Source organism: Ovis aries, chromosome 11 (genome assembly GCF_016772045.2).
Source record: "Ovis aries strain OAR_USU_Benz2616 breed Rambouillet chromosome 11, ARS-UI_Ramb_v3.0, whole genome shotgun sequence".
NCBI lineage: Eukaryota > Metazoa > Chordata > Mammalia > Artiodactyla > Bovidae > Ovis > Ovis aries.
The window spans coordinates 34554996-34576872 of NC_056064.1; the positions used below are offsets into that span (position 1 = coordinate 34554996).

The following is a 21877-nucleotide window of genomic DNA, read 5'->3' on the forward strand; positions in this document are numbered from 1 at the left end:
GTCTTTTACAAACGTCAGTATACCGAGTTGGTTGACAGTATTCAAATCTTTATCCTTACCTGTTTTATCAGTACTGAGAGAGGGGTATTGAAGTAACTATTTCTGTTTTGCAGATTTATCGGTTTTACTTCATGGACTGTAAGCTCTGGCATCAAGTGCATGAATGTTTAGGGTGTTATGTCTTCTTGGTTAATTGTGAAACAATCTTCTCTATCTTGGTAATAATGTTTGCTCTGAAATCTACTTTGTCTAAAATTTATAAAACCACTCAGCCTCCTTTCCACCCGTGTTAGAGTGACTATTGTGCCAGCCTGTTGTGGTTAGCTGGTTTGAATCTTTATAAGTAAAGTGTATTTCGTGTAGCCAGCATGTAATTGGATCATTTTTTATCCAGTCTGACAATCTCTGCCTTTTAATTGAGATGTCTGGCCGTAAGCATTTAATGTTTTTATTAATGGGGTGAGACTTAAATCAGTATCCTTCACTCCTTCATGTCCAGTGTTTGGAAAGCCCTTATATATTTGTCTGTTTTGTGTGTGTGTGTGTTTCAGGCGAGTGGGTAAATGCCATCCTTCTTGGCTAGAAGTAGAAAGGACAGCAGTAATAAATGTCACTCGATACTCGGTGCATGTTCAGTTTTTCTCGATTGTGTCAAAACTGTCTTGTTCCAGTTGGTGTGTATGCATCAGGATCCAAATGAGGTCTGCACGTTGTACTCGGTGGGTATTGCACTTGGTGGACGTGACTCCTGAGCCCCTCACTTCCCTCTGTGTCATCTACTCGGGGAGGAGTGAGTCACTTGTCTAGTAGGGTGTCTGGCTTTGGGTGATTACATCTTTGTGATAATGCACCCCACTCTGTCCAAGGGACCCATTCAGTGGCGGGGCGGCAGCTCTGAGAAGCAGAGCAAGGAACACGCTTGGTCCCACCGCACCTGGTGGTCCCCGAGTGTGGGGGACAAGTGGCGGCCTGGGTCTGTGGTCCTCCCACTGGCCTGCAGGACGGGTGAGGATGTGACTCCATGGCTGATTTTGAAAGCATTACCTCATCAACAGGAAAAAAAATTCATGGCCTTTCAATCTGCATCTTGACATACCACACCAGAAACAAGGTTTTGTGCCAAAGATAGCATTTTTGGAGAACAGCTGAGCCCCTCAGACAGAAAGGGTACTAGGCTAGGAGCTGAGGAGCCACTCAGATTCTCCTCTTACGGCTGGGTGGCCCTTCTGGTCACTCCTGAGGAGCCCTGGCTTCCCCACATATAAATGGATCTCACCCCACCCACCCCAGGCTGGTTTTGAGTGTTAAGTGAGTTCAGGTAAAAACACTTAAAATTGTCAGGTGCTGAGTTGATGTTGGTGTGATTTTTACTGTTGGAATCTTGACATCCCTGGGTTCTTGGAACAGTGTGGAAGTCCTATCCATCCTTGTAGCTTGAGCCTGGGGTCCATGTGTGAACACAGGCTGCTTCCTCTGGCCGAGGACACTTTACCCTACGAGGACCTCTCGTCACCCCTCAGTGGACCCCACCTTGGTCCAGCTACTCTGGAGGGGGATGGTCCCCCAGGCCCCCAGAAGGAACCATGTGCAGGTTCCTGTCCTGAAAACTGACCTTCCAGATGCCCTCCCGACTGAGAGTGAGTCGGCCAGCTGGTTTTCATGCCAGAGAGACAGGCAAGGGGATTGGGGATAGTAGAGGCAGGAGGGCCCCTGGGGAGCCCCCTCCCACTTTGCTCCACCATTAGCTGCAGAAGGGTGAGAGTCTGGGCCTGACGAGTTTGGAAAAATAAAAGGTTTCTGTGGCTAAAAAGTGAAAGCTCTGGGAGTGTAGAGTCGAGGGTCTGGGACAGTGGGCGTGTCCAGTGGGAGGGGGTGGCGCTGGGCTCCCCCCAGACTCCCTCCCCTCCACAGTCCCAGACCCCACGTCCATGGCACGTGTGATTCCGAATGTGACCCTGGGTGGGGGAGCCGAGCTGCTCAGGGCCGAGGGGCTCAGCTGCCCCCGGGTCTCCTGGCCTCCTCCTGCTTCAGTGTTCAGCCACTTCCAGAAGGACTTTGTGTTCTGTTTGCACAGGTCATCCCCCCGCCGTGGAGGTGGGCCGAGACCCTTCCCCGTACCCCGCCCCTGCATGACCCCTCCACCATGTGACCCCCTACTCCACCCCCCCAACAAGGGCCCCTTGGGTCTCAACTGCTCTCTCTGCACGTAGGTTGCGAGATGGGAACACAAGACCCGAAAGCTGAGCAAGGCCTTCGGGTCCCCCCGCCTGGCCTGTTACACCCTGGGTGGGGCCATCCTGCTCTTGAACGTCCTGCGCTCCCACTGGTAAGGACCCCTCCCCTCCCCCGCTACCCCCCACCCAACTCCAGGCCGCGCCCCACCCCCACCAGGGAAGAGGTAGGAGGCGCCTGGAGCCTATGCAAGGGGCCGGGTGGGGCGGGGGGAGGGGGGGAATGGGCCGGGGCTGCTCTGAGCCCATCTCCCGCACTGGCTCTGCTGGCTCAGGGAAACCCCCACTTGGGCTCCACCTGGAGAGGTGGCCCCACACAGCGAGCAGTGACCTGGGTGGGGGGCAGGGCAGCTAGGCCAGCTCGGTGGACTCCTCCACAATGGGGTTGGCTGCTGCATGCCTCCTTCCTCCCCCAGTTACTCTGAAAACTCAGCTTATGGAGGGGTATGGGGGGGGGGTAGACCCAAACAGCCCCACCTGGTGGGCAGCCCAGTGCAGGAGCCTTTGCAGGCACTCTGGCCCTTTTGAACGGGTGAGCGAGTGAATGAATGAATGAGTGAGCGCAGAGCATCCCCCATGGCCCTTTCTCGCTGGCTGTCACCACGGGGGCATTTAAAGCTCCTGAAACATCGCATCTCAGGAGACGGGACCTGCTGCCTGTTTCCCTTCAACAATGTGCTGTTTCTACTTCTTGTGTATTCTTGGCCTCCTGAGTCCACCATGTAGGGGTAAAATACCCAAGACCCCAGGCCCAGCCCCGCCACTGTTCCTATGGGGTGGAGCTGGGTGGTCCATCCTACCCTGCAGGTGGGCTGCACCAAGGTGGGCGGCCAGGTGGGCATGAGGGGAGTAGAGGGGCAGAGGGCAAGGTGATAGCCTGTCTGTCTGGAGAGCTGATGGGGTCCTCCATGTGGCCCCGACTTGAACCCCCATTGGCCTGCAGAGGCCAGCAGAGGCAGGTCTATAGACAAGCTGCTGTCCCTCCCATCCTACCACAAGGCTGGCGCTGGCAGGACGTATCGTGTCCTGGGCCCTTGAGAGGGCCTGGCAGAGGAGAGACCCAGGCCCAGCCCCTCTCCCTGCGTCACTGTCAACCTTTTGGCTACGGCTTTCCCCCCAGACGAACTAACCACCCAGGGAATTTGGGGGCAGAGAAAGGACCCCTCCACCGCAAGCAGGCCTGTTTTCCCTTCTCCCCTCTATGGTCCTCCTCCTGTTTGCCCCCTGCTGACAAGTCTGGCTGGGGTTCAGGGGCAGGGCTTGTGGGAGTCCTGCCCCACTGCCGCCCCCCAGCATCCTTCACCTGTTGCTTTATGTGGTTCCTGCAGGTGGGTTTCCTGTGCCTGGGTGTGGGTGTGGGTGTATGTGGTAAAAGACACATTACTAAAATTGACCATTTCAGCCACCCTGAGGTATAGTTTTGTGACATTTAGGACCTCTTCCTGGGAGTGGTGTCCGTCAGTCAGCTCACAGGGCTGTGTCCAGCCCACTTGCTCTACAGACAGGAGAGGTGGAGAGGTGGGAGGGGGCTGAGCTGTGGCCCAAGCTGCCAGCTCTCAGATCCACGGGTTTATCAGAGGCCAGGGAGGGTGCAGGGGTGGGGCATGGGCGCGGCCACCGGGCACCACACGGGGTGTGCGGCTCTGAGCCAATCCCATCAGCTCAGCCTGGAGCTGCGGGGTGACCCTGAGCCCAGCGGCAGGAGAGGTGGGTGGAGAGCAGGGGGCGTGGGCAGTGTGACCGGGGGCCAGCTGTGCCCTGACACATGTGCCGCTGTTTGACAGGTCACTGTGCAGGCCTCTGCCCATGGTGTCGTGTTTGCTGTTCAAACAGATGCTTCTCCTGCCTCCCTGTTCCCCTTTCTTCACTTTGGGGAAGGGGATTGCTTTTCCTGGTTGATGAACACAGACTATGACCCCTTCTGCCTGCCATGGACTGGCGCCAGGGAGGTGCTCAGGGGAGAAGCCTCTGTTCTCCAAGAGCTGACCATAGTCTGAGGAGAGAGTTATAGGGAGGCGGGCTTTAGCTCAACCTAAAGAGTTTGTCCCATCACTTCATGGGAAATAGATGGGGAAACAGTGGAAACAGTGTCAGACTTTATTTTTTGGGGCTCCAAAATCACTGCAGATAGTGACTGCAGCCATGAAATTAAAAGACATTTACTCCTTGGAAGGAAAGTTATGACCAACCTAGATAGCATATTCAAAAGCAGAGACATTACTTTGCCAACAAAGATCGGTCTAGTCAAGGCTATGGTTTTTCCAGTGGTCATGTATGGATGTGACAGTTGGACTGTGAAGAAGGCTGAGTGCCAAAGAATTGACGCTTGAACTGTGGTGTTGGAGAAGACTCTTGAGAGTCCCTTGGACTGCAAGGAGATCCAACCAGTCCATTCTGAAGGCGATCAGCCTGGGGATTTCTTTGGAAGGAATGATGCTAAAGCTGAAACTCCAGTACTTTGGCCACCTCATGCAAAGAGTTGACTCATTGAAAAAGACTCTGATGCTGGGAGGGATTGGGGGCAGGAGGAGAAGGGGATGACAGAGGATGAGATGGCTGGATGGCATCACCGACTCGATGGACGTGAGTCTGAGTGAACTCTGGGAGTTGGTGATGGACAGGGAGGCCTGGTGTGCTGCGATTCATGGGGTCACAAAGAGTCAGATACAACTGAGCGACTGAACTGAACTGAAGGAGTTTGACGACATCCGGCTAATGGAGTGGACAAATGGAGATGGAACTTGCTCTGCTAGAAAGAGCCTGGCAGGGTTGTCCAGTGGTTAGCACTCCTACGTCCACTGCCAAGGGCGCGAGTTCAATCCTGGTCAGGGAACGAAGATCCCACAAGCTGTGGGGTGTGGCCAAAAGAAGGAAAGAGAGAGAGGGAGGAAGGGAGGACGCAGGGCGGGTGGGCGTGCTCATGACGGAGGGCGAGTTGGGTGGAGGCATGAGTCCAGAGTCTCCTTCCATCTGCAGCGCTAGTCACCCTCAGACTGAAAACCCTGCTGTCCTGCAGAGTCTAAAATGTTGTCATTCATAATCTGTTTCTAAAAACCACTGTCACAAGTCAGGATTTCTGGCTTCTCTGGAAGCAGGCACCAGTCCCATATTCTGGTCACTTCTTCTGTGGTGGCCCCTCAGCAGGCCACTTGACTCACCCTTGGGACTCGCCTGAGACCCCTGGACAGGCTACTCTGGGGGCCTGGGGGCAGGGTGGGTGGCCCCTCTGTGTGGCGGTGACCTCCCCGCCCTGCCTGCAGCTTCACACAGGCCATGCTGAGCCAGCCCCGGATGCAGAGCTTGGACAACCCTGCCGCCTACCACGTGGGCCTGGCGCTCCTGGGAGTGGGCGGCGTGTTCGTCCTTTCCAGTTTCCTAGCGCTGGGCTTCACCGGGACCTTCCTAGGTAAGACCCTGAGTGCAGGGGGCCGGGGCCCTGCTCCCCCCAACTCCAGGCCTCAGCCTGCCCTGCTCAGCATGGGGGGCCAGACTCTCAAGCCCCAGCCAGCTGCATGGCCTCCAGGACGGGACGGGCTTCTGTCACTGTGTTCAGGTCTGATCGGGGCTGGTGCAGGTCTTGGGCTGGTGACAGGTGGGGGCGCTGGCCCCTCTGCTTGCCCGTGGCTCTGGAGTTTGGGGTTGAGAGCCTAGTGCTGGCAGGGCTGAACGTCCTACAGACACCAACTCCCAGTCTGGGACTCTAGGGGGCAGGAGCAGGGCGGCTGATGTGCGGAGGGGCAGTCGGGCCAGAGCAGAAGGCCAGCCAGGGATCACATCCCTTGAGTCCCTGAGGGCCATGCAGGGGACTGGGGTGTCCTCCCAGGAGGAGGGTCCCACAGGGGAGGTCCTCTGGGGGCCAAGGAGCAGGTGGAGATCATTGCGTGAGCCTCACAGGGGTGGGGTGAGGGAGGGAGCCAGGGGAGGGAGGGGTGGTGCTGTAGCCAACCTCAGGAGACCAGGGGTTAGCAGCCCCACAGCAGGGGCGGGGGAAAGGGCAGCCAGGGTCTGGAGGATGGAGAGAGAGGGGCCTGGAAGCCACCTGGGGGGCCCCAGGAGAAACAGCCTGGAATGTGGGCCCCTCAGGCTCAGGAATGTAGGTCAGAGTGGCCGAGTCCCCGCTCCCCCACCATGAGCCACCCCACCCTGAAGCAGACTTCTGTGCCACCGGGAGGAGGCTCCCCGGCCGCGAGCCCTCTGTCCCCAGACAGTGGTGATGGTGATGCAGCTGCTACTCCTCCAGGCCCACCTGTGCCTGGAGTGCGAGCGACAAACCAGGGGGCCCTAGTGAGCAGCGCTGCTCCCTGTGGACCATCCCCGGGCTGGGCTAGACTGCGCTGGACACTGGATCTGTGTCCGCTGCCTCTCGGACCGCCACACCCTCCCCTGGGAAGCTCTGGGCTGGCTGCAGGGGGAGAACTGATCTTCAGGCTGGTGGCCCAGGTGGGGGTGGCCCAGCCAAGGGAGGAGGGGGAGGTGGAGCAGAGATAATGAGTAGGGGTAGGCATGCTTTAGACGGTGGGGGCAGGTGAGGGGAAGGTCGAGAGGAAATGCCACGAGCCGAGGAGATGGCAAAGAAGGAGAGGTGTCCAGAGGGCGGGGAAAGTCCCCAAGCAGAGGGGACAGAACATGCAAAGGCACAGAGGCAAGAGCAGGTGGGGACGCAGCCCCTGGGGACCCCCAGTGCCTGCACACCTCCCGCTGGATGGGGCAGCCAGGCTGTGACCCTCCTTCCTGCCCGCCCTGTTTGCAGGCGACTACTTCGGGATCCTCAAGGAGGCCAGAGTGACTATGTTCCCGTTCAGCGTCCTGGACAACCCCATGTACTGGGGCAGCACAGCCATCTACCTGGGCTGGGCCATCGTGTGAGTCAGCCCTCGTGCCCCATGGAGCCCAGGGCACTGGTCAGGGCTCCTTTCCTGGGGAGTTCCTCACTGGTGGGAGCAGAGAGCATCCTAGAACAAGGTCGGCAGACTTTCTCTTAAAAGAGCAGGAGGCTCCTGGGCAGCAGGTGACGGAGTGGCCGTGGTTGCGAAATTTGAATTTCACGTCATTTTCACAAGTCACAAAATATTCTTTTGATTTTCTTAAACAATTACAGATATAATTGGGGGGGGGGAACCTTGGCCTAGGGACCATAGGCTGCCAACCCAGTGGCAGGGAGGCCTCCTGCCCGCAGCCAGCCTGCAGGATCCACGCCCCACTGACTGGGGCTCCTCCGGCCAGCAACCCACAGTCCAGGAGCCTGGCACACATGCCCCCCAAGGCATCTCCTGTCTGTCCATTTTCTGGATTAGGATTTCTTCCATAGAAAGGTTTTCTTTGTAGAAAGAATTCTGCTTTTACTGAATGCTAGAAAGCAACTTTCCAGGAAGGTCACAGGTGCCCCCAGAGTCCAGAAGGACGATAGGACCTAAAGGAACAAACTTCGATGGTGGACCGTCTGGAGTGGATGTTCCTCCACCAGCCCCACCTTCAGGGGTTGGGGGGTACCTGGGATCCAGACTCTGGGCTTTGAGTGACAAGGAGCTGGAGGGCCACTTGTGGGTCTGCTGGGACCCCCCGCCTGTGCCCACTTCAGACCAGGAAGCCCCTCGCCCACCTGCCTTCAGCCTGGCCTCTCTCTCTTGGACTGGGGCAGTGGGATCCAGGGAGGCATGCTGCCCCCACAGGCTTACCCACTCCCCATAGTGTCTCCTACTTGAGACTGGCAGGGCGAACCCCACAGAGGTTCTTCTGCAAACTTCCCTGCCAGCACACCCACCTTTCCTCTCACTTTCACTCCCAGTCAATCTTTCCAAACCCAACTTGAGGTGTCCCCTCCTCCAGGAAGTCCTCCCTGACCTCCCACAATATGAACACACACACAGGTTCTTCCTCTGTGCTTAGACGGGGCCTCCCAGGGCAAAATCACAGAGTGGGTCTTCTCTGTCTCCAGGAGTGAGAGAGGTTGCCCCCTCTACAGGGCTGTTAGGCCAAGGCTCTCAAGAACACATGAGGAACCCTAGGGGCCCAGGCTCCCAAAGGCCCCTCAGGAGGGCACCAGCCATGTGGTGATGAGGGGCCTCAGTTGTACAGGGGAGGGAGCCCTTCCTCTGAGAGCCCATTAGACATACTCCATTACCCGGGGCTGCCAGACGCTGACCCAGCAGGGCTGCTCCCAGGCCTTCCCAGCCCATCTGTCCCCGACCTGGGGCCCCACAGACAGAGCTTCCCGTTGGCCCAAGCAACCAGGTGTGTGGAAGCCCCAGAAGGTCCAAGGCACTGGGATTCCTGGGGCACCAGCTCGTCAGCCTGAGTGAGACACCCCTCCCCAAGGTGCACAGCTGGGTCCCTGCGACTCCCCCACCCCACCCCACTCCAGGCTCTCGGCTCTGGCACATGGGTCCCTGTGAGCCTCAGTTTCCTCATCTGCAGCGTGGGATGATCACTTGCACACGGTTGTTCGGTGACAGTGCTTTCAAGGTGGGAAAGTTCACACAGACAGAACAGAGAAGGGCATTTGGCTCCCGTTCAGGGTCTGTGCCCGGCTGACAAGGGACCGGCTTCCCGGGCTGGGGCTGGCCACCTTAGGGATACTGTGGCCACGGAGCCCTGGCCCTGAGGTCCCCTGCTGGGTTGGGGGTGGGGGAGGTGGGAGGCACTGCCCACTCCAGGAAGCAGCACCAGGGCCGTGAGCAGGGGCTCAGGAGGGCAGATCTCGTTTCAGTCCCAAAGCATCTGTGCCCTTGGCATGTCCTCGTGGCAGTGCCGAGGACCAGGTGGCCTAGCTCACCCTCAAGGTCGATTTGAATGGAGTCCACAGAATGGAAGGTGGGGGTGTCATAGGGGGCACTTGGCCTTCACTGTCCCTGAAGCCCCCAGAGAGACAGTGTGAGGTTCTGGGGAGTGGAGGTGGGCAGGCAGAGGGTCCCTGGGGGGGTACCCATATGGCTGACTTGAGCCCCCCAGCCTGGGCCTCATGCTCCCCTCCAGCTCCTGGGCTCCCCAGGGGCTCCTCTCGTCTCCTCCTAAACTGTCTGGATGTGGGGGCGTAGCCCCAGCAGCGGTCACCAGCAGAGAGCCCGTGAAGGGGCTCACTGGACACTCCACTTGGCTTAGGGTGCCCTGGCCCCATTTCTAGAAAACAGCCTGAGAACATGGCTTCTTGTGGGCAGAGGCCCCATGACCTCCTGTGCGGAAAAAAAACACGCCGACCGCTTGGGTGATTCGGGGAGGCCGGTCGTTCATTTCTCCCTGTGTTCTCCCTCCACTCTGTCCTGAGTCTCCAGCTGCAGCTGGAGGCCTGAGGCCCGGGCCTGGACGGGCAGTGGTGAGGTGGGCCCCCGTCTGAGAGAAGGCTGGCCCCCGGCTTGCCCCTGACCCAGCGTTTCCCTGCAGGCACGCCAGCCCCACCGGCCTGCTGCTGACCGCGGTGGTGGCACTCATCTACATGGTCGCCATCGTGTATGAGGAGTGAGTAGGCGCTGTCGCGGGCTGGGGACGCCGTGTGCCCGTGGGACCTGCACTGGGCCTTCCTCTCCCTACAGGGCCTCCCTGTGACCTGGCAGCTGGCCATGGCCAGATCACTGTCAGAGCAGCAGATGGGCAGCTGACCGGGTACAGGACAGGCCTGGGAGCCAGGCTGGCAGCGCTGGCTCTTTCTGGTCACACACGGACCCCCAACCCTGTCCACCCTGGGTGGGGAGCATGGGTGGCAGCATCAAGCTCAGCACCAGCTGACCGAGCCTCTCACCCCTGCAGGCCCTTCACCGCCGAAATCTATCAGCAGAAAGCCTCCCAGGCCTGCAAGAGGAGCTGATGGCCACGGCCACTCTGGGAGAGTTCCCACCTCAGGCCTGTCCCGAGCACAGGCCCCTCGAGGGGGAGAGCGGTGCTTGGCGAGGACTGTCTAATGCCTTGGAAATATGGCTTGAGGGCTCTGGACAGGCGCCTTGTGGCCCCAGAGCGCCCTGCCCTGCTGTCCGCCTTGTCCTGACTAATAAAAGGCACCTGACCCATCCCCCTTTGGTCTCCATCTGTCCAGGTCAGGGAGGGGCAGGCTGGGGTCTAGGAGAGGGTCCATAGGCTGGGATGGGTGCCGCCATCCACACTGGACAGTCGGGGGACTGTCCAGGCCTTTGGGCCTCCGGTGCTCCCCGCCTCGCCCCACTCTGCCCTTCCGGGGGACAGCCCAGCCTCAGCTTCCTGGGAGGGAAGCACTGAGCCCCTCCCTGGCATCTCTAGTTACTCTGACATTTCTCTCCTAATGACCCGTGGACCTCATGTGGCCACAGGGATCAGCAGCCATGGGGCCCCGGGCCTGTGGTCAGGCCTGACCGCAGAGCTGTGGGCACAGGGTGGAGCCCTTGTCCAGGCCCAGCCTCACCTGCACAGCCCCTGGCTCACCAAGGGCACAGAACATACTTTACTCCCTTTGGGATGGGAGACAGGGGGCTCCACCTGTGCACCTGGCCCCCTAGCCTCAGCATCCTCACCTGTGAAGTGGCCCCTGTAGCCATGCTCACCCTGGGCGCTGTGGCCAGTGCCAGCTGGCCTTGCCATGGAGCTCCTCAAGGCTGCCCTCTGGTGTCTGGGATTCAGAGGTCTCAGGGTTCGAGGAGCTGAAGGAGGCATGGAGGCAGGTCTTACCAGTGCCTCTGCTTGCATACCTGCAAGGATAGGAAGCTCACCCCTGTGGGCACCTCTGATGTCCTGGCCCCCATGGCCTGAGCTGTCTCTCTGTCAGGGCAGGACTGCCTGACTCCTGGGTCTCGCAGCTGTGGGAGTCAGGCCCGGGGCAAGGAGGGTCTGCTATGATGGGAAAAGCCCACAGCTGAGGAGGAAACTGCTGGACAGCTGTGACCTCGGCTGCGGAGGCAAGGTCAGAGGGGAAAGCAGCTCTAGTTAGCTGTGTTCTCTTCATCAGGCCGTGGCTGTGAGCTGGGGTGACACAAGACCCTCTGTGCAAAGAGCTCCTGGGGGTGATCTCGGGCGGCAGGCCAGCACTCCGCATGCCTCAACACAACTTTCAGGAACCTTCTAAACTGCTCTTTACCAGCAGACCAGGCCATGGTGGACACTTCCTGCCTTGGGGGCCAGCTGTCTGCTTCCAGCCCACCCCCAATATTTTACCAAATGGTTTAAAAGTTTCCCATTCCACTCTGAGCCAGAAATTTGCTGCATTGCAAAGAAATCATACAGGCAGGTGCCCAGGCCCAGAAAGCAAGACCATCGGTATCATCATAAACCTGGGCAACCTAGAATTAATGCAATGGCTGGAGAGTGGGGGCACACTCTGGGGAAAGAACGGCAGGTGGGCTCAGGGCCTAATGAACTTAGCTGACTTGAGGGACAAGTCCCAGAACCTGGCATCTGTGGGTGGAGTCACGCCCAGGTGCTGGGAATTGAGGTTGAGAACCCAGGCTGGGCTCAGTACCTGCCACTGTCACCAGCTGGAAGGGGCCAGAGGAATGAGATCATCCCAGTCCTGACATCTGACTGGGGGTTGGGGGGAGGAAGGTTCTGACTCTGGGCTCGGTCCTGGCCCACTGGCCTCCCTAGGGAGAGCTGGACCCTGAAGCTGTGGGCCCTGGGCAAGTCATTCCCCTGCCTCAGTTTCTCCGTCTGTAAAATCGAGTTAGTAATAGTTTCCACCCCTCAAGCCTGCTACGAAGAAGGACTTAAGGACTGTGCCTGAAAGTGAAAGTCACTCAGTCACGTCTGACTCTTTGCGAACCCATGGACTATACAGTCCATGGAATTCTCCTGGCCAGAATACTGGAGTCGGTAGCCTAATCCTTCTCTAGCAGATCTTCCCAACCCAGGAATCAAACCGGGGTCTCCCGCATTGCAGGCAGATTCTTTACCAACTGAGCTATTTAGGGAAGCCCAAAGACTGTGCCTGGGATGGGATAAATGGGAGCTAACATTTTCCTGGCTCTCCTGCAAAGGGCAGGAGATTCTGCTGGAATCCCGGTCACACAGGGCTGCCTGAGAAGACCATGAGAGTCCAGAGGCCCTGTGCAAACCTGTGTGTGGACTGGTACCCTGTCACTGCCCAGAGCTCGGCCTGTGTGGATGGGTTGGTGGCACTAGGTGATAGCCCTGGCTTTCTCCCAAATCAGAAGCAGCACAGCCCAGCCTCGCCTGTCACCATGGGGAGCAATGGCCTTTCCACCAGTTCCAGGCTGCAGTTGGCCAGCTCCGGCAGCCTCTTCCCAGGCCTTTCAGCAGCAGCCCACTCCTAGTTACTGATCAGCCTGCTGCCCCCTGGTTTGTTCTGCGGCCTTGTGGGTCATTTACCATTGTCGTTATTACCACAGCCCTACACTGTTTGCAAGTTCCCAACCAGAGCCAAAGCTCCATTTTTCAGGAGAGGAATACCAAGTCCAGAGAAGGCCAGCGACTGCTGCGATGCCCGCGCAGCATTCAGGGTCATCCTGGCTTCCAGACTATCTCCCCCCAACTAGAAAGTGGAAATGCTAGCCCATGGGACTCCAAAGGCACAAGACGTTATGGGGAAGGGAGGGAGGGGACATCGGCCTGACTACTGAAAGGCAAGCCTCTGGTCCTTCCAGGCTCCAACAGGAACTCCTGCCAGGAACCAGCGCCTCTCTGGTTGGGAGAAAGGAGCTGAAAATTCAGCCTGCCGTGGGGCGCGGGGTCCGGAAACTCCGGCTTCGCAGATTCCAGCCCCGAGAGCCGAGCTCCGGGATCCCGGCTCCGCCGGCGGGGCTTCGGCTGCCCTCTGGCGGCAGGAGCGCGCCGCGCCCACCTCCCGCTGACACCGCCGCCCGGGACGCCAGGGGGCTGGGCCAGCCCCGTTCTCAGAGCTGGTCCGAAGGTGCGCAGGGACCCGGGCACGGTGCCTGGCACCTGGCACACACCTGCCGTCATGCTGCCCAATGTTGTTATTCTCCGAGGAAAGTGCGTTCCAAAGAAACCGTGCGCGTGTGAGTCCTGCGGTGGGGAAGCGGGGGCGGGGGCGGGGGGCGGGGTCCTTGCAAGGGGTCGGAAGCACAGCCGGAACTGGGTCCCCGACGCCCTTGCGGCCGCTGAAGCAGCGGAGAAGCACAGGGTCCGCGCGCCCGCAAGCCGGAGGCAGACCCTGGGCTGCTCTTCCCAAGTCCCGCCAGCGGGAGAGGGCAGCGGCCAGCGGAGGTGGACGGAGGCTGCAGTGGAGCCCGCGGGAGTGCGCACCGTGACGTGCAAGGCGCGGCGGGGCGGGGCGGCCACGCGGGCTGCATATAAGGGCGGTGCTGGACGCGCAGAGCCAGAGCTTTTGTCGGGAATCCAGAGCCCCGCTGAGCCCAAGCCCGAGCCGGCCGAGCCGAACTCTGCCCTGCGCTCTTCTCACGGCCCCGCGCCCGGCCCCCTCGGTCCCTCTGCTCAATGAAACTGTCTGCGATGATCAAGAAGATGTGCCCGAGCGACTCGGAGCTGAGGATCCCGGCCAAGAACTGCTACCGCATGGTGGTCCTCGGCTCGTCCAAGGTGGGCAAGACGGCCATCGTGTCGCGCTTCCTGACGGGCCGCTTCGAGGACGCCTACACGCCCACCATCGAGGACTTCCACCGCAAGTTCTACTGCATCCGCGGCGAGATCTACCAACTGGACATCCTCGACACGTCCGGCAACCACCCGTTCCCCGCCATGCGGCGCCTCTCCATCCTTACCGGTGAGCCCGGGCGGCCAGCAGCGGGCATGGGGAGGGAGGGCGCCGCCTCGGTGACGGGAACCCCTTGTCCCGGGTTGCGCGGGCTGGAGGCGCGGTCCGCCCGCCACTATGGGCGCTGGAGAGGGCACCGCAGTGCCCCTCGCGGCGGCCGGAGCCCCCGAAGTCAGCCCGCCTCAGCTGTCCCCTGGTAGCCGCCCTCACCCTCTTCCGCTCTGTCCCCCGCAGGAGACGTGTTCATCCTGGTGTTCAGCCTGGACAACCGCGACTCCTTCGAGGAGGTCCGGAGGCTCAAGCGGCAGATTCTCGACACCAAGTCGTGCCTAAAGAACAAGACCAAGGAGGACGTGGACGTGCCCCTGGTCATCTGTGGCAACAAGGGGGACCGCGACTTCCACCGCCAGGTCGAGCCGCGGGAGATCCATCAGCTGGTGGGCGCCGACCCCCGGCGCTGCGCCTACTTCGAGATCTCGGCCAAGAGGAACAGCAGCCTGGATCAGATGTTCCACGCGCTCTTCGCCATGGCCAACCTGCCGTGCGAGATGAGCCCGGACCTGCACCGCCGCGTGTCGGCGCAGCACAGCGAGGCGCTGCACCAGAAGGCGCTGCAGGGCAAGAGGCTGCGGCGAGCGGGCGGCGACCGCGACGACGCCTTGGGCATCCTGGCGCCCTGGGCGCGCAGGCCGAGCGTGCACAGCGACCTCATGTACATCCGCGAGAAGGCCAGCGGCGGCGGCCAGGCCAAGGACAAGGAGCGCTGCGTCATCAGCTAGGAGCCCCCGCCCCACGCGGCCGCAGAGCCTCAGGAGGCCCTGTAGTTCGAGTGTCCAGGCCACGTGCCCCAAACCTCGGGCGTCTTCCTTCCCGGCGCCCCAGCCCGTGCACCGGGGAGACTCAGCGAAGAGAAGGGACCGTCATCTGCTCGAGGAAGGAACGAAAACTGGCTGAGGCCCGACTCCCCCCACTTCCGATGCCCATTGGCGCCCACCACTCCGTTTCTCACAAAGCCCTAAAAATGGGGGCGGGGGTGGAAGTTAAGCTTGTCCTGCCGGCAGGAGGAGCAGGGCATTATCTATGTGATTGGGGGTTGCCATGACAGCTGGCCTGAAACCGAGGGTGGGGTCAGATCATAGGGAGTGACTTGTTTACATGTGTGTGCCATTGCACAAAGCAAAACATAAAACTTGCACTTTATAATAGAGTTCTGGTGTCACCCTGGACATGAACAAGATCTTACCTAGGTGTTTGTACTGCGTGTTGAGTCTTTAAAGTTATTGTTACTGGTTTTTTACTATAAAATAAAGTAATTTAAACTGGAAAACCATGCTTCCTCTGGCTTTAGAAATGGGGGAGGAGGGAGGGCAGGTCTCTACTTCTGTGGAACTGGACTCACTTTTCCCAGAGCTGGAGATTAACCCTGGCCTGAAAACAGCTCCCTGGAGAGAGGCCCCAGAAAAGCTCCCAACAGCTGGAAGCCCTTCTGTTTAGGAGCCATTCTTGAGAAAGCCAGAACACAAATAAAAGGGCTTCAGGGTTTAGCCAAGCACCACCTACTTGCCCCCCCACCCCCTGCCCCCCCAAGGGCCACCGGGACTGACCAGCATGTCCTATGCTTAGCACAGGCCCAGGGCAACAAAACATCACCAAACCTAGAACTATCAACGGTTCAAGGGGTCACTCAAGCCCTCCTTTGTGCAGGACCCTTGTCCTGAGTCGGCTGCAGACTCCACCACTGAGCCACCTGGATCTAGTCACCATTTGTGGCCCTGGATCCTCCGGCTTCCCTCCCTCCTCAGGGGGGTCCAGCACCCCTTCTGCCCCTGAGGGCACCGGCTCCCACCTGGTGACCCAGCTCCCTCCGCCACATGAGACTGCACAAGCCTGGGGCAAGGGACAGCTGGCAAGCCCGACTTTCCACCTGTGAAACACAGAGAGCAGACACTTCTGCTGGGGGCTGCTCTGAGGGCTGTGGGCAATGCCTCCGCATGGTGCCTGCTGCCCAGGAATCCAAGTGAGGAGTCCAGGTGTCCCAGGGGAGGACTGTAACTCTGCTTTAGTGGACTGCTCCCTGCCAGGACCCGACCTACATCCACAAGGAGGGATGATGGCCCAGGGGCTGATCACAGGCAGGACGACCCTCCGGACCACCTGTACCCTGGAATCAGATGCCACTCCCAGAAGGGTCACCCCATGCTCATGCTGGTGTAGCTGGTGTGGCCTTGTCCTGGGGCTGGAGGCGGGGCATGGAGCAGAGGTGCTCCCAGTTGCTCAGTCTCCTCTGCGTAAAGGGGAGGTTTTCCTCTCAGCTATCATGGGGATGTCCTAATGAGAATGTCTCAGTACAGACCCAAGATGTCCTGACAGCAGAGCACAAGTTCTTTTAATCACACTCTTGCAAAGCGTCACAGGTCACAACACTGGAGCACAGAGGAAACCCACGAGGAGCCCGTGTCCACTGCAGTCTCGCAGCAAGGCCCAGCCGCCTGGTGTTTCTGAGCTTCACATTCCATGGTTATTTGGTTGGAGCCTTAAAATCGGCCCACACAGTACTGTACTCTTGAAACTTCAAAAAAATAACTGATTCAGTTTATAACAGCCCCGCAGCAGAGCTGGCCTCAGGTAACACCCACTTAAATTCAGAGCCTGCTCCTCTGGATGAGGCTGCTGAAACTTCATCCTTCCCCTGGACACCTGACAGGTGGCTGCCAGCAGACTCAGACAGAGCTCCTGCTCAGAACACCCTTAGCCTACATTCCTGCCAACTGGCAGGTGCCTGTCAGCCCTGACGCGGCTGGCACAGGGATGAGCCCACTCTAGATCTGAGTGATACTCGCCACCTGTCCCCACATGTTTCAGAGGCTTTCACCTCAGGCTGGTCACACAAACACAATGTCTGTCTGGAGAAAACAAGGGTGTTTATAAACATCTATGAACCAGGCCTGGGCCACACGATTGCCAGGGCCAGCTTCCCCCACCCCAAGAGGCCATCAGAATCATGGCCCAGAGCTGTCCTTTTTCATGTGACCCCCCCAGTGCACGCAATGAGGCCAGAGGGGAGGTCATTGGTGAACCAGGGACAGGACTTGGAAAAGCTGAAGAGGGCATCTGTTCATCTCATCAGACCATGGCTGATGAGACCATGTGGTCTGAGGTGGCCTGGCCATTCTCGGGCAGTAGATGGCTAAACAAGCTGACTGAAGGTAACGGGACAAAGAAGCAAGAGCTACAAGTAACAAGGACATGGGTGGCAGAGAACCTAGGCAGGGGGTGCCTGGTGGGCTCCTGGTTGATACCCATGAACACCCATGCTTCAAACAGAAAGAAACAACTATTCCAGGGCAAAAGGCTACCCCATAGTCTCTGAAACCATGCCTTTCTCTCAAGGCCTTTCTCCATACGTGTGTAGGCCTAACTGTCCACACACACTGCTCACTGGACACCAGGTTCCTGGTACAACCACCGTCTGGGGTGGGTGGGGAGGGGCACAGGGAAGCCGCCTCCCTTCCTACTGTGTCCCTCCCCAGAGGCAAGAGAAGGCCCCACTCCCAGCCCCAGGAAGGCTTCCTCCTTCAGCAGGCAGTTACTGCACATCTGGACGGGGGGACAGCACACGAGGATGCCCAGGGAACCAGCTCGGGCACTGGCTCTGCAGTCAGGGGTAAAGTTCAGCTAAGTAGGCAGTACCAGAGCCATTCCACAGGGCTGGGAGATAGGACGCCGGTGCCCCAGCACTCCTCCTGGGGTCGGCTCGTCACTCCTTGGGGATCTCAAACATGCACAGGCTCTTGTACTTCTGCAGCAGTTCGTTCTTGGTCCGGACCTGCTCTCGGAGGCGTTGCAGCTGCTGCTGCTGCTGCTCGGGGCTCAGGTGGATGCCAGGCATGGTGCTGACCACCTTGCGCATCTCCTGGAACTTGGTCTTCAGGGTGTTCAGGTCCTGGTGGACGTCAGGACTGTCCTTGTCCATGCTGCGGGGGCAGAGGGCAGGCGTTAGCACCAGCAACCTGGGAGCTCCCTCCTCACTGGCCCCAACCCCGCATTAGAATGCCTGTCGCTTGCACACTGATCAGTGCACTGGGGGATGGGCAAGCACCCCTGCCCCCCTCCCCACAGCAGGTGCACATGGGAAGCTGGGTCTTCCTCCAGGGCTGCCTCCCCAGCCCAGCCTGCAGGCACCAAAGTTACATTTGCTGAAAGAGTGAACACAGGTAAGTTCCTACATATCTGCTGAATGAATGAAAAACCATCACCAACATCAGGCAACAAGTGGCAAGTAAAACCTAATGAAGTACCACATTCCTTCTAACGTGAGACACTATAGGCCATTCAGGAGACGATCAATGAGCAAGAGCTACTTTTAGCTGATGTTCTGATGCCTGAACCTGTTAACATGCAGTCTGATTTCCACAGAGCTATTCATAAATTTTACATTAGTCACAGTTACTGGAAAACTTTCAGCAGATACTCGCTCTCTCCCACCTTTCCCACCAACTCAGGTAAACTGAGCCTTCTGGTCCCACTCACTTTAAAGGTGGGATATCTTCACTCGTAGCTATTGTCGGCTGCCCGGAGACCCATGTTCCCTGTCTCGGCAAAGTTAAAAGGAAGCAAGAACAAAACCCTTCACCTGAGAACACAGAAACAGCCCATCAGTTGCTCCTGTATATTTTTTAAAAGTTAGGAAATGGGTAGATGAGCCTTTGAAAACAGGCGGTTGAGACTAAAATCTAAAAGCCGATGCACAGGCTGTTTTAAAAGTCACCCACTGAGGCACAAGAGGGGAAAGCTGTCAAGGATCATTTATTTCTCTCAATAAACGTTCATCCCTATTGGGCAATTTCAACCCAGATGGTGCTAATTCATGTTTATTATTAATCATTTCTCTGCTTACGCAGACAGAATAGCCATCTTTCCTGGTGATCCGCTAGTTAGAGCTCATTCCTGAAAGATGAGATACACTGGGGCCTGCTCACTATTTATCAATAACTCGAACTTGGAAGCAAGATCTGGAGAATCAATAGTTTATTCTGGGGAACAAATAAAGACATTTCCTGTTGTCTTCTGAGGTCCTCGATTCACACACACCAACTCTGGTGCACCTCACCCCAGCTTCAAGGAAGCGTTTTATATTCTGTTTCTTTCATGTCTCAGCTCTGATCTACAACTCTTGACAGACACCATCTGGACTTCTGAAATCATTCCATTTGGATGGCATATGTGCTAACACATTGTTATGAATTTAAGTCCCAAGGCAATTTTGAAATTAAATTATAGTTTTAAGAAAACTGATTCACAACACATAAGTCTGAAAGGACAAGGTACAAACAAACAAAAAAAAAAATTTTTTTTAAACAATAAGGTTCTACCATATAGCACAGAGAACTATACTTAATAGCTATGATAAACCATAATGGAAGAGAATATTTTTTTTAAAAGAATGTCCATATATGTGTAACTGAATCACTTTTCAATTTGTTTTGACAAAAATGTAACCACACTACACACATGGTTCTGATTCTTGGTTCTTTTTTCACCTGAAATGCACCTCGGACAGCTAGATGACATGGCTGTTACGAGTATGTGGATGTTTGTAACTGATCACCTGCGGTCTGAATGGGGATGACCATCCCACACCTGCACCTGTGTGTGCTGGGCACCCACAGTCCCCTCAGTCAGTGCTGCAGCTCTGCCTGCCACCACCTGCAGTTCATCCCTGTTCCTCCTCCTACTCCCCAGCTTCCTGTGGACCCCAGTCCTCTCCTCCTCCTAAAGCCCTCTGTCCCATCTACCTTCACAAAACCCAAGCACTAGCTCAAAAACTTCGGATGACTCCTCGACTCCCTGGTTCAGTGTCTCTGGGGTCAGACACCCAAGAGAGTCTATTTTCTTTGGCTGTCAGTTGAGAAGCTGGGGACAGGAAAGGGGAGGTATGGGTGAAGGGTGGGGCTGGGTCTCAATGTCCAGTCTGTGGACTTGCTCTCAAGCTCCTATTCTCAGTATGGCTCCCCTCCCCCAGCTCCCACAATGTGCCTAGTGTTCCCCAGTCCAGACACTCTGGCTGACTCTCTCCTAAAACAAATCTTGGGAAAGTACAAGCCTTTAAGCTGTCTGACCAAGGTCATTCAGCTGGTACCTTATAGAGCTATCATCTGTGGTTCATTTTTGGATGGCAACACCTATTCAATGGACATGAGATTGAGTAGACTCTGGGAGATAGTGAAGGATGGGGAAATCTGGTGTGCTGCAGTCCATGGGATTCCAAAGAGTCAGATACAACTGAGCGACTGAACAAAGAACAATTATTACTCATATATTAGAGATAAGAAAATCAAGGTCTAGAAAGGCTATGCACTTAACTAAAATTCCAACACAAGCAAGCATCAACATGCAGATCTGAACTCAAGAAGATCTGACTTCAAAGCCCATGTTCTTTCTCACAGACAATACAGTTCCATCTTTAAGGCCAGCCCAACCCAACTGCTCTATCAGGGTCAAAAATAGACTCGGAGAACACTGTGTGTTTTCATTTTTCCGTATTTTTTTCTAAAACCCGAATAAGCATATTTGGCTTGATCCTGGATAATGCCTGGGACTCCAGGGCTGCTTCTGTGTGTGTTTGCTTGGTCACTCTGCCTAGAAGTGCTACCTGATCACAGGCTCCTGGGAATAGAACAGTTTGCCTTGCCCGATAAACACTATGTTCACACCAAGTGAAGCCAGATGAAGTCAAGGTCTACTGTGACTACTGTGAGAACAAAGTCTTCACAGTCGTCTGAAAAGCAGTGGAAGTGTCAGGTCATCCCAGGGCAAGTGAATCTAATCCGCCTCAACTCTAAACCGGCTAGGCCATCACCAATACTTTTGTATTGTGAGTATCAATTCCATTTCAGCAAAACATCCAAGAGCATGTTGATGTTCACTTGAATGTTACTGTAAAAATAACAACTTTGTTACTGTAAAAGATTACAACTTTGTTGTAATCCACTTTGCTTTTATTTTTTAATGGCTGAATAAAAAGTTCAAGCCCAGGGGTTTAAACTTTGCTATCATGTAGACATAAATAACAGTTAACAATAATTTGGGCAAATGTGGGGATTGGGGAGATTTTGGCTGTGTGTGTGTGTGTGTTTTCCTTCTAAGGATAAGTTTGAAAACTCAGGTGATCTGAAGACTGGCCAAAAGCAGACAATCACCCCGTGTCGCCGGGACAGGGCACCCCAGTGCTGTCCGGAGGGCAGCGTCCTACTCCTGTAAAATTCCCAACATCACCCCTATAATCTCTTTGCATTATGGGTTATTCCGCTCATTAGTTTCCCCTTCTAACTGGTGAGCAAGGTGGGGATGAAAAGTCGGCCCCTCCACGTGTACACGCCACAGCACTTAGCAGTGTGCCACACATGGAAGATGACCCGTATCTGTCGGATCTGTGGGAAAACAGGCTCACCAGGCTGCACCCCAATGGTCTGCCCGCAGCGTCTGTGCACTTGCTGTCTACATCGGCTTCGTTTTAAGAACGCTGCTTGCCAGCACGGGGCCTGGTAACTCCCAGGAGGGAATGCTGAACTCTTGGGACTGCTCGCGGTGGCCTCGGCGTGGCCGCTCCCCTCCGGGTGTGTCTCCCCCTTGGTACCGCGGGGCGCCCCTGGATTTTGGACATGTGATGGGCAGCGGGGGCGTGCGGGCTGATTCCCCCGGGCCCTTACCATTTGATGATGCTGTGAACCAAGGGAAGGAAGGAGCAGTTCTCCTCCGCCTTCACGCCGGCAGGGGATGGAGGCTTCGGCGCGGGCTGCGGCTGCTGCGCAGAGACAGACGGCGGCGGCTGCGGCTGCGGCAGCGGCTTCATCTCCGGCAGCGGAGGCTCTGCGGGCGGCGGCAGCGTGTCCTCACCCTGCCGGCCGGCAGCAACCCCCACAGAAGCCATCGTGTCCCGGACCCCAGCAGCCGATCAGGGGGACAGTCGGCTTCGCGCGCCGGAAGTGTTGCTGATTAT

General features: G+C 57.2%; 3 protein-coding genes across 19 annotated transcripts in view; 2 read left to right on the forward strand and 1 right to left on the reverse strand.

Moving 5' to 3' along the window:
• The window catches only part of PEMT (phosphatidylethanolamine N-methyltransferase), a 39080-nt gene extending 28850 nt beyond the window's left edge, over positions 1-10230 (forward strand). For 16 of the 17 annotated variants that reach the window (XM_060395494.1, XM_027974773.2, XM_015098682.4 and 13 more), the window contains 5 exons: positions 2211-2326; positions 5492-5637; positions 6982-7093; positions 9609-9683; positions 9972-10230. In XM_060395494.1, coding sequence (XP_060251477.1) covers positions 2211-2326; positions 5492-5637; positions 6982-7093; positions 9609-9683; positions 9972-10029 — 507 coding nt within the window. In that variant the 3' untranslated portion in view covers positions 10030-10230. Of the gene's footprint in view, positions 1-551; positions 720-2210; positions 2327-5491; positions 5638-6981; positions 7094-9608; positions 9684-9971 lie in introns of all 17 variants that reach the window. The other variant, XM_060395497.1, reaches the window with a different exon arrangement.
• A 3371-nt stretch (positions 10231-13601) lies between these two features.
• On the forward strand, positions 13602-14657 carry RASD1 (ras related dexamethasone induced 1). The gene is given in 2 exon segments (NM_001161872.1): positions 13602-13887; positions 14113-14657. Coding segments are annotated over 2 exon segments (831 nt in total).
• Positions 14658-16239: 1582 nt separating this feature from the next.
• On the reverse strand, positions 16240-21877 carry MED9 (mediator complex subunit 9). The gene is made up of 2 exons (XM_042255753.1): positions 21588-21877; positions 16240-17852 (listed from the first exon to the last, which is right to left on the reverse strand). Exons 1-2 carry the CDS (start codon positions 21806-21808, stop codon positions 17636-17638), a joined length of 438 nt encoding a protein of 145 aa, XP_042111687.1. The 5' UTR covers positions 21809-21877; the 3' UTR covers positions 16240-17635.

Excerpts from the sequence above, each read along its gene's own strand:
- MED9 (XM_042255753.1), bottom strand. The coding sequence starts at position 21,808 with ATGGCTTCTGTGGGGGTTGCTGCCGGCCGGCAGGGTGAGGACACGCTG. Across the intron at positions 17,853-21,587 it reads GTTCACAGCATCATCAAATG|CATGGACAAGGACAGTCCTG; the intron begins GTAAGGGCCCGG and ends CTGCCCCCGCAG.